General features: G+C 43.8%; 1 protein-coding gene across 1 annotated transcript in view; it reads right to left on the minus strand.

Moving 5' to 3' along the window:
• LOC307029598 (dynein axonemal heavy chain 5-like) overlaps positions 1 to 11,419 on the minus strand; it is a 74,666-nt gene that overhangs the window by 41,340 nt on the left and 21,907 nt on the right. The window contains 25 exon segments of the mRNA XM_079665678.1: positions 277 to 464; positions 1,318 to 1,425; positions 1,521 to 1,591; positions 2,060 to 2,232; positions 2,305 to 2,451; positions 3,119 to 3,334; positions 4,088 to 4,216; positions 4,328 to 4,483; positions 4,654 to 4,764; positions 5,117 to 5,270; positions 7,079 to 7,278; positions 7,638 to 7,766; positions 8,044 to 8,070; positions 8,072 to 8,110; positions 8,116 to 8,154; positions 8,341 to 8,394; positions 8,396 to 8,431; positions 8,433 to 8,501; positions 8,503 to 8,507; positions 10,733 to 10,760; positions 10,763 to 10,871; positions 11,117 to 11,199; positions 11,202 to 11,237; positions 11,370 to 11,387; positions 11,389 to 11,415. Of these exon segments, the coding sequence (XP_079521804.1) occupies positions 277 to 464; positions 1,318 to 1,425; positions 1,521 to 1,591; positions 2,060 to 2,232; positions 2,305 to 2,451; positions 3,119 to 3,334; positions 4,088 to 4,216; positions 4,328 to 4,483; positions 4,654 to 4,764; positions 5,117 to 5,270; positions 7,079 to 7,278; positions 7,638 to 7,766; positions 8,044 to 8,070; positions 8,072 to 8,110; positions 8,116 to 8,154; positions 8,341 to 8,394; positions 8,396 to 8,431; positions 8,433 to 8,501; positions 8,503 to 8,507; positions 10,733 to 10,760; positions 10,763 to 10,871; positions 11,117 to 11,199; positions 11,202 to 11,237; positions 11,370 to 11,387; positions 11,389 to 11,415 (2,352 nt within the window).

Genomic DNA, 11,419 nt, shown 5'->3' on the forward strand with positions numbered 1-11,419 from the left:
ATTTTAATAGGTCTTGCCCTTTTTTATTCTGGCACCACTTTCATTATTGCACTGTTTAAATATGTATTGCCCTATTTCATTATTGCACTTCTTTTCTTTGTTGTTCTGGCGCTATTTGATTGTTGGTATATTGTAAGTTGCCTTGTAGGTGGTGCTTTGGATTTAAAAGGTTCTTTACAACTTTTGTAAAAATAACAATAAAGCCTTTGACTCTTTGAATAGGTCCTTTCGTTTTACTTAAAATATCAATAACGCCCCCCCTCAGAGCTCAGTTACCATGGTGAGGAAGATGCCAAACTCGGGGTCCATGTCCACCAGGTCTCCGTCACTGAAGATGAACTGCTTCTTCTTGTTCTTCTTGCACTGCAGGACGATGTAGATCTGCTGGGCGGCCACGGACAGGACGGGCAGCTCGATGCGGTTGAACTCATCGAAGCAGCCCCAGGCTCCGGACTGGGCCAGGCCTGCAGAGACATCAAAACACCAACTGAAGACACTTTGAGGAGCTTAACTTAAGATTGTCATTGCCATATCCATACTGTAGCATCTGTGCATATGAAAATAAAGCCCTTGAATCCTTGAATCCTGAATCTTTGCAACTCAGCCCTGGCCACTTCCCCTAACTTGTACAAGCTTACATGGTTTACAAGAATCAGACACTACCAGCGACACCCATTTCCTATCTTGATTCTGGAAATGTCAATTACAATACCAATGTTACTTGGATATAAGATAGGTTCTTACTGAACCAATGCTGGAAAAAAGAACCCTCTAACCTGGTTCATTATTAAAATAATGATGTTGCCATTAAGAATAGAGCAGTAAGCTGATACAGCAATGGACTAATGCATAAAGGATCTTCTTTATGGCCTTGTTAAGAGTAAATCAAAAATGCCATGTCATGCATGCATACTATGTGAGAAAATTGCAATCTGTCCATTTTAAAAAGGACCAATAAAAGGTCTTATTGAGATGAAAAAGCTTCCTGTACAAGTAAAATATCTGGAAAGGATATATGCAAAAACTGAAAAACAGACACGGGACATAGTATCAGAAGTTAAGGAATCAAGGCAAATATCTGTAAATGCTCAGAAAGTGATTAGGGAATGTGCCACTGATGCAACACTTGCAGGACGTGAAAGGAAGCAGATTATTCATGAGGAGAATTATCTCCGATGATATAGTGTTATAGTTAATGGCGATATTTGTCGTTTAACTGGAAATGTACAACAGTATTTCTTCAAGTGAAACTTTAACATTTTCAAAGTCAAACACAGCAGTTCAAGGCAAATCCAGATTTGTATGACCTTCACACACCTTTGTAGATGCGTCCCAGCCCTCTGTAGTCCATCTGGTCTGAACAGTTGAAAACCACCACGTATTTACCCAGACAGCGACCCATGTCTTTGGTGGTCTCTGTCTTACCTGGTCACACACAGACACACACACAAACTCACTTGTATAGCAAAGTGCAACAAAACAATATAAGAATATGTTTGCAGACACGTGTTCTGTGTAACCTGTTCCTGCAGGGCCGGCCGGAGCACCCCCCATGCTCATCCCCAGAGCCTGGGCCAAAGTTATGTAACACCTGGACATGGTTTAAAGGAGCATAAACATTTAATACAAATATGTATACAGTTTACTCAAGTATTGTAATTTACATGTTATGCTACGTATACTTTACTCCACCGCAATTGTGATGCAAATTTTGTCCAGCCAGTTTTGAAAGAAAAATGAGCTAAATGAGTGTAACTTTGAAGCTACAACAATAAAATGATATGACGTGTTGGTGATACACACAGAGTACTAGTGTTTTATATATACTATATACATATATCTAAATGTAAATATGTCTTAATGTGTTGTCCCTGTCGACTAAACCAATACATACAAATATGCAGCTCTGCCTGGGCAATATAACCAATAAGTCAGTGCATGTCTACGATGTGTATGAGTGTGTGTGGGTGTATGTGTGTGTGTGTGTGTGTGTGTGTGTGTGTGTGTGTGTGTGTGTGTGTGTGTGTGTGTGTGTGTGTGTGTGTGTGTGTGTGTGTACCTGTCCGTCAGCGGGGTGATCACCAGTCTGTCTGTGCAGCCCAGGTATTCATTGCAGTAGCTGAACTCCACATCTGTGATCTGGATCACACATCTGTCCGTGTCCTCCAGGAAGTAAAACCTCGACTGTTTCTGCCACTCAAAGTCCGACGCAGACCGCACGTTCAGACGCACCTGAGAGAGAAATATGATATAATGACGAAAATATTTAAATAAATATTGATGTCCGTCCCTGTGTGCACGCACCAGCTCGTCGAAGATGTCCCTCTGGTGGACGTGGATGGTGATGAGCGTCTCGTACTTTGTCCTCTCGTTTTTGCTCAGGTCCCGGGTCGTCATGTCTATCAGCTCGTTGAGGAGATCCAGGAACTTCTGATTGGTCTTCTGCATGACCTGTCAGCAGAGGTGGAAAGTAGTTGAGTACAAACACTTCGTTACTGTACTTAAGTAAATGTTTCTGGTATCAGTACTTTACTCCACAACTTATTTTTCTGACGACATTTTACTTTTACTTCTTACATTTTGAACACAAATACCTGTACTTTCTACTTCTTACATGTTCAAAACGGACATGTTACTTTAGTTTGAATATGTGTTTGGTGGCGTGATCATTATTATTTAGAGTCATTGCGTGCCTATTGATTTGAACACAATCCGTGTATCCATTATTTTCTGGTCTTCTCTAAAGAAGAGGGACCAATGAAAACATTGTCATGTTGCCGTTGTTCAGCATGGAAACATTCATTAGCTAACAATGACATTATTGTTCTATTAATATAAAGGGAGGTCAGGTACTCTTTACAGCTGGTAGTTATGGGTACTTTTTACTTAAGTACATTTAAAAGCCCACACTTCTTTACTTTGACTTGAGTAAAGAAGTTTAGTCAGTACTTCTACTTTTACCAGAGTATTTTTAAACACGAGTATCTGTACTTCTACATAAGTAAAGGATGTGTGTACTTTTTCCATCTCTGCCTGTCAGCCAATCAGAGAAGTGAGATTGAGAATAGAGGCCTGACAGAGGTGTTTCCCTCTGTGCCTGGTTCCTAAATAAAAGCACCTTCTTGTCAGACTTGCTGAGGACGAGTGCGTCCTCTGCGTCTCGGGTCCAGATCATCTGGATTCCCAGCAGGCCGACCTGAGCAGGAAACTCACACTGGAAGTCCAGGAGCTTCATGGCGGGGTCGCTCAGGGTAAGGTGGGCCTGACGGATGATAGCATGGAGGGTCTGCCTCACCCCCGCTAACAGCTGACCCAACCACACCTCCACGTTCCCCTGCAGGAGACACACAGACACCCTTTAGGATTAAGCCTTCATATGCTAAAAAATCCAGATTGATGACATGCTTGTTCATGAGCGTTTAGTGGAATAGATTACAGAGCAGGGAGAACAAACAGTTTTATATAAGGTAAATTAAGTTAATAAAGATAGCAGCCTTGGTTATTTGCATGCAAACCAGCAACATTTTCTGCATAAAAAGAAGCTAAAAGCCATAGATAACTTAAATGTATTGTAAAAATGTGATAACAATGCTAAGCCAAGCAGAGGCTATTTACAGTAATCACATTACCCCACATGATGGGTTTTAAAATCAAGCCTGCATGCAATTTCCGCCACCCTCTGCCTTCCTTCGGGCCCAAAACAGTATATAAAAAATATAACACATTCACGTGTGGGGACTGGCATCCCTTATGGAGACAAAATGGAGGTCCCCATAAGGGGAATCATTAATTTTAGGGTGAAGACTTGGTTAGGGTAAGGGTTAGGGTCAGGGTTAGGCATTATGGTTAAGGTTAGGATAAGTCTCCAGGAAATGCATTTAAGTCAATGTAATGTCCCCTGAAGTAATGTATACATGGTGTGTGTGTGTGTGTGTGTGTGTGTGTGTGTGTGTGTGTGTGTGTGTGTGTGTGTGTGTGTGTGTGTATGTGTGTGTGTGTGTGTGTGTGTGTGTGTGTGTGTGTGTGTGTGTGTGTGTGTGTGTGTGTGTGTGTGTGTGTGTGTGTGTGTGTGTGTGTGTGTGTGTACCTGTGCCAGGACAGGCTGCCTCAGCTCCACAGTTTCTCCTTCTTGAGACTGAAATGTGATCATCTGGTCGTAGATGTTCTCGTTGAAGACGACTCTGTTAACGTTGTCAAACAGACTGAGCAGATGTGCCTGAGACATGCGAGAAAGAAAGAACACACATATATAAGCAGACAGGCAGGGAGTGGGGACAGCAGTAAAGTGTATGACTTGAGTTGTATCCGTACTGCATGATAGTGTTACCTGGATAGTGTGTGAGTCAGAGGCCTGTCCCAGGATCTCCAGCAGGGCGGGGTCGGACACAAAGAAAAAACGAGGAAACACCAAACGCTTCTTCTCCAGATAACCAGAGAGAGACTTCTGACAGAACTCCAGCTGCTCCAGGAGGTGAGGGAGCACCTGCAGGGGGAGAGGAAGAGGAGGAGAGGAGGAGGAGGAGGAGGAGGAGACATATCAAGTCATCCTCTTTTGAAATGAACAGCTGTGTTCCTGCTTATATATATTTGATGAATTGCTCTTTAACAATAAAGACTAAATGGTGTGAGTGTTGCTCAGAGGCCGGGCAGCACCTGGCTGAGGGTGTCGTCTCCCCCGCAGCACTGCACCACGTTGGGCTGCTCGTGGGCTCGCTGCATGACACTCTGCCACGCCCGGTCCATGTTCTGGAACCGCTTGGCCTCCTGGACGAGGAACACACAGACATGAGGCTCTGTCTGACGACACAGGGAACATCGAAACTGTGACGTGGGGATCATGTGACTTGGGGATCATGTGACGTGGGGATCATGTGATGCGGGGATCATGTGACGCGGGGATCATGTGGTGTGGGGATCATGTGACGTGGGGATCATGTGACGTGGGGATCATGTGAAGCGGGGATCATGTGACGCGGGGATCATGTGACGTGGGGATCATGTGATGTGGGGATCATGTGATGTGGGGATCATGTGACGTGGGGATCATGTGATGTGGGGATCATGTGATGTGGGGATCATGTGACATGGGGATCATGTGACGTGGGGATCATGTGACCTGCGGCAGCTGCTTGGCGATGTCCCCCCCCACGAACACGGCCTCCAGGTAGATCCAGAGGTTCTGCACGGACAGCCAGCGCTCCACGATCTCAGAGGTGTTGGAGAGCTTCTGCACCCAGAGCTGGATGGAGGCCTTAAAGGGAGTGTTGTACCTGCACACACAGGCTGTATTCATTACATCATGCTCTTACTAATGTATCCATCTATACATTATCCTACATGTCCACACTCTTTCATTTCAATCTGCTATGTTCTATTATACATATCTCTCTTCTTTCATTGATTTCCTTTCTGCTTTTCTGTCTTGCTATCCTTCTTCAAAGTCCTCCTTCCTTTAAGTCCTCTCTCCAAGTTGCACTTCCTTCCTTTCGTTTCTCACTCTGCAAGTAATCCTTCCGTCTTTCCTTCCTAGTCTTCCCTCCAAGTAATCCTTCCTTCTTTCCTTCCTAGTCTTCCCTCCAAGTCATCATTCCTCCCTTTCCTTCCTAGTCTTCCCTCCAAGTCATCATTCCTACCTTTCCTTTCTAGTCCTCCTTTCTTATCCATGTGCTCATTCCCTTTATTGCTTGCTTTATAGTCCTCTTTTCTATCCTAGTCCCCCTTTATTCTAGCCTTCCCCTCCTCCTTGTCCTGTTCATTGATGTCCTTTCTTCTTTCTTTCCCTCCTTCCTTTGAAAACCGTTATTCCCTTCCTTAATGTCTTTCTTTTCTTACTTTCTTCCTAATCATTCTTCCATATGTTCCTTGCTTCATTCCTCTCATTCCTTCCTCGCCCTCCATCCTTAGTTTCCTTTCTATCAATCAAGCACAAGAACACAAAATGACCTTTGCCATTACCTTAAAGTGGACCTATCATGCTATATTTGAAACATATATTGTAGGGCCATACCTATATAAAGTATATAAATATAGTTTTTTTTCTTCAAAATACCAAATAGATCCTGCATTTTAGCCATGCCTCATTTCGCTCTATTTGCTCTTTCGAGCCCTGTTTTGCAGGGGGCTGATTCTGTGAGCTGCAACTGACCACGCCCCCCTGCAGGAGAGAGGGGAGTTGGCATTAGGGCAGGGATATCTAGATACTTTCCAAGGTTTGACATAATGAATTGTGCTACTTTTAAAGCAAGCAACGATGTTTTCAAATCTGTAATCAATAAGCTCCTCAAAAACGCTATCGAAGCAGTTCCTGCCGTTGCTACGTTAGTTCAAACAGTAACAACGGACTATTTTTGTTAGCGGATGCAAGTCAATTTAAATCAATACAACTATTTTTTAAATCAATAAAATCATTTTCTAAATCCATAAAAGCATTTAAATTAATATTGGGAGTCATGTCGTTACTTTGTTGAGAATGTGGCCATGTGATAAGCGGGATAATGTGCAGCGACGCGGTCATTATGGGGAAAAGAACACCGACAGGCTGATCAGGAGCCCGACGCGATATGATTATATAGAGTCATTATTCATTTGTTTTAAAGCAGGAGGCGCAAACGCTTGCCTCGGGGAGGGAGAAAAAGAGCCACAGCGGAGAATAAACAGAAGGGCAACCATGGCAACCATGCAAGGAAAGTCTTCTTCGCTGCTTGTGTGGCAGACTACAGCGCCACTTACAGGCCTGGCATATGTACTACAGCGTCTCCAGCGCTTTCGAGCAGCAATGGCCGGCCGTGGAGAATTGACCAATAGCCGTAGCGCCACCGTCCTGACGTCAGGACAGTGTTCAAATCTGTATCAGTCTGTATCAGATCCGTTGCAGCCCCTTTTTAAGAGATTTGAGGGTTGTGTTTTCTGACACTTGGTGAGTTCCCTGGAACACCGGGGACACATATTCATGTATAAATGATGTACAAAAGTGCATTTTGCATGATAGGTCCCCTTTAAATGACCTTTCCATCCTCTGTTCTAAAATCCTTGCTCTCTGTGTTTCCCCTCCTACCTCCTTCCTCCCTGGTCTGCCCACCTGTTGCTGAGCAGTGAGGTGAGCACCATCAGACTGTCCTCCATCATGGAGATCTTCTCCGCGGTGTCTGCTCCTTTCAGCAGGAGTTCTCCTCTGGTCCTGAAGGAGGAGAAGCTGAGTGTGTGGCTGCTCCACTCCCCCACCACCTCCTGCAGCTTGGCCTCGATGTCGCGCTCCTTCACCGCGCTGATGCACACATCCTGACACACACGGGAAACAGTCAGACAGAGGCAGGCTTTTCTAACACTGACCCTGGCCTTTAATGTGTTATTTTATTATCATATGTTTTCAGTAATATTCTTCATTTTTACCTCATCTTTCCTGGCTATTTCTGTTTATTTGTCTATATTTATAATAATCTGATTATTTAGTCATATTCCAGACTTTTAAGGATTATATTTTGTAACATCTTTTAAAAGTAAAAGACACTTTCACAGATCATTTCTTATTTGACAAAATGATTCACCAAATGAAAGTGATGGTTAAATAAAGGCATTACATTTAAAACGTGAGTAAATGTTAATTAAAAAGAAGTAAGAGAATTATTCAGCCTCCGTACCTCGATGTCCTCTTTGTGTGTGAGCAGCGGAGCCTCCATGATGTTTCTGAGGGAGAAACTCTCCGACTCCACCTGGAGGCTATGAGCCGTCAGCTCAGAGAGGCGGGACCAGTGTCGGGGCAGCATGGCCTGCGGGACACCATCGTTATGACACAGGATGGACTATTATACACCTCTACAGGATGTTGACTCAGGTTAGAAGAGTTTTCCATTAGAGTCACTGATACTTGACTTGATTCTAACATTATAAAGATATCTGTAGACATTTCAAAAAATCCTAACATTGCTTTTAGTGAAACATAACTTTGAAATGTATTTTTTTGTATAGGATGTGGACAGATGACCAAGGACACAACTCTGTGAGGGTGATTTTCATTGTATAAAACCAACTCCAAAATGTGAATACCTTGTTGGCCATCATGTGCAGCAGAGGGGCAGGTCTCCGTAAAGTCATCGATGGTTTTCTTCAGATCTTGAAGGCCTGCCACTCCTCACTGCTTTGGGAAGCTTCCGGATCCTGCAATCACGAAAAAAGGATCTGATGAGTCATGGAGAAAAAAGTTCTCCTTTCTTCCATTACATTGTTTACTTTCTATATTTTAATTTTTCAAAACAATGTGCATGCTTTATATCGATTACATTTGTTTTTAATCGAATTGAATGAAAAAAATTGAAAGTTTGATAGTGTCAGAAGCCGCTGCACCTGCTCTGGAAAGTCCATCAGCTCGGTGTTGATCTTCTCGATGTTCAGGTCAGCCCCACAGGATGTCGCAGTAGCCCCCGACGCTTTTTGATGACCGAGTTATACAAAGAGTAGAGTTTGGACATCAGAGAGAGCTCCTTCTTGATCCTCTGCAGCTCGGGCGTACTCTGCCGGGAAAGGGGGGGGGGGGGGGGGGGGGGGATTAGGAGCAATAGCATTTTGCCCTCCATGCAAACATTTGATCAGCTAGTTTCTTTTAACTTAAGATCTAGACGTCTAATGACTCAAATCACCAAGATCTAAAACATGTTGCTTTAAAGTGGATAAAAAGTCCATTTCTGAAGGCTTCTGGCAGAGAATGCTGGCACCTGACAGGAGAGCAGATGAAACTAGGACAGCATCAAAAAAAGAGAGAGGGGGAATGATTCCAGATTTAAAAAAGTTGTACAGAAAAAAGCTCAGATATTCTCTAACATTTAACTGGTAAATATATGAGAAAGGGAAATGAAATGGGTTTCTGAAATTTGTGACTTTAATTTCATGACATTTCAGAAAATAAAGATTGTAAATGAGTACATTTTGGGGTGTGAAAATACAACATTTATTTCAGATTCCTTCCCTGGTATATTACCCCTGTCCCTTTAATATGTATCTTCTCTATCTCTTCATTGTACCATTTTCACACAATAGCCCCAATACGCTCTTTTTGTGTGAAATGCATGGTGACCTTTAACATTACACACTTTCCTGAAACATGTGGGATAAAGTGAGATCAAAACTCACAAAGGTCTGAATCAGTGGCGTAGCTGTGGGTGGGCCCGGGTGGGCCTGGGCCCACCCCACATGCACGTCGGGCCCACCCACAGCCAATCAGCGCGTTATAGCGCAGAGCTGGGAAGCCCAGAAGGAACTGCCACAAACTGCAGTTCCTCTAGTGGCCAACAGGGGATGGATACAGAAAGGAGGCAATTCCCAAAGACCCCCATGTTAAAATGCCCAACTTTACAGCAGAAATAAACATGTTTATAGCCTGGATCCCAATCAAAGTTATTCTGGATATAGTTAGATTCCACCTTCATGACAATGGAATAGGGAGTGCATTTTTTTTACGTGAGTAAATTAGTAAGTAAAGTAAGTTTTGCCGTGAGTGAATTAAAGTCTTTTTTTTTCTTGAGGTCTGCAGTGAAGCGTGTACACATTTGCTGAAATTCTGAAAAGACTCTCTCAGTGTGTGCCCACTGTGCGACTGTCAAGGATAAACAACCTGTGGCCGCCGAGCCAGTCATGTGTAGGGATGGGTACCGAGCCCCGGTATTAAACGGGCCCCAGGGCTGAATTATTAAAGACCGTGGTACATGTAAAACATATCTGTCATATTATTGCTACACAAACATTATATTGCAGTTTTAGTGTCGCCAACTCCGTTTCTAATATGACAAAAAGACAGCAAAATGCGTCTATGATTATTTTTAGTATTTTAGATCTTTCCAATCCCCGCCTGCTTGCGAGGGGGCGGGGCAGTTTACACACACGCAGATGCTGCATGCAGCAACACACACACACGGAGGAGATGGCAGAGAGAACGCACTCCGAGGTGTGGTTCAACTTTACCCGTCTCGTTACCAAAAGTGCAATAAGACTTTAGCATTTAAGGGCGCCGGTAACACGAGCAATTTGTCTAAACATTTAGCAAAAGTGCACCACATTCAGACGGAGAAATGCACCGGGTTCGACTGTCTCTCTGGTAGCGCTGTAGCCCCCCCCATCCACGAGTAACGTTTCCACGTCAGGTGTTATGAATGCTAGCAGCGACACACCGGGAGTTAACTCAATTATACAAACATGGGTTGATGATTAGAGGTAACTGAGTTATTTTATGTTGTTAAAGTTTCAGCTATTCTGTTTACAGTTCTATCCGATTATTTAATACGATGTATACGATTGTTGTTTCTTTGATGTGAAATATTATGTAGTTAATTTAAATAAAAAGCAATGTTAGTTTTGTTTACAATTTGTTTAGTTAGTTTACCTTCTTTTTTTCTCCAAAAAAACCGATAAAAGTACCGTTAAAGCACCGGATCGATAAGCGGCGGTATTGATAAAAGTAGTAGTAGGCCTACCGTTAAAACCTTAACGATACCCATCCCTAGTCATGTGGATGTCAGTATAACACACATTCTGAGGCCGCCGTGCTATGTTTATTTTTCACTGCTAGTTTATGCTTATGTTCAATTGCATTAAAAAATCATTAAAATCATTAATGAAGTTTCAGTTCAGACCCCACGCTTAATAAGGTCTCCCCCTGGCCCACCTACATTTCTCCAAGCCCACCCACACAATAATTCCTGGCTACGCCACTGGTCTGAATGCAGACAAATTTTACACAGTATACCTTTAACAGGCAGTCCAAAACAGCTCCTCTCCCTCCAGAGCAGGTGGTGTATTTCCTCCACAGCTGATCAAACTCAGCCTGAAAACCCTGCAGCCGATCGCTGGCTTCAGCCGGAGTCAGACCCTCTGTCCCCGGACCCCTACACACACACACACACACACACACACACACACACACACACACACACACACACACACACACACACACACACACACACACACACACACACACACACACACACACACACACACACACACACACACACCACACACACACACACACACACACACACACACACACACCACACACACACACACACACACTTAACTCCTCTGTTAGTATACAAATATATATCATGTATGTGAAAATGTCCCTGGTGTGTACCTGAGGCTGTACGCGCTGCAGAAGCTCTGCATGAGGCTCTGGAAGCTATGCACGGCAGACAGCAGATCAGCCTTCATGCTGGGGGCTGGATCCTCACAAGAGTGTTCTGGTTCTGCTCCACCTGAATCCAAAGCACGTTTACATCGCTCCACCTCTCACAGAGCGGTCCATATCGTTCATTGGAGTGCGCTCAAATACAATTCCATGCATATAAACATTTGATAATGTTGTGACCGAGGAGGCTGAAGCTCACCAGGGCAGCGAGGTTCCGCCCAGGCGTACGTGAGGCCGTCCACGCGCTCG

Source organism: Notothenia rossii (assembly GCF_949606895.1).
Source record: "Notothenia rossii genome assembly, chromosome: 2".
Classification (NCBI taxonomy): Eukaryota; Metazoa; Chordata; class Actinopteri; order Perciformes; family Nototheniidae; genus Notothenia; species Notothenia rossii.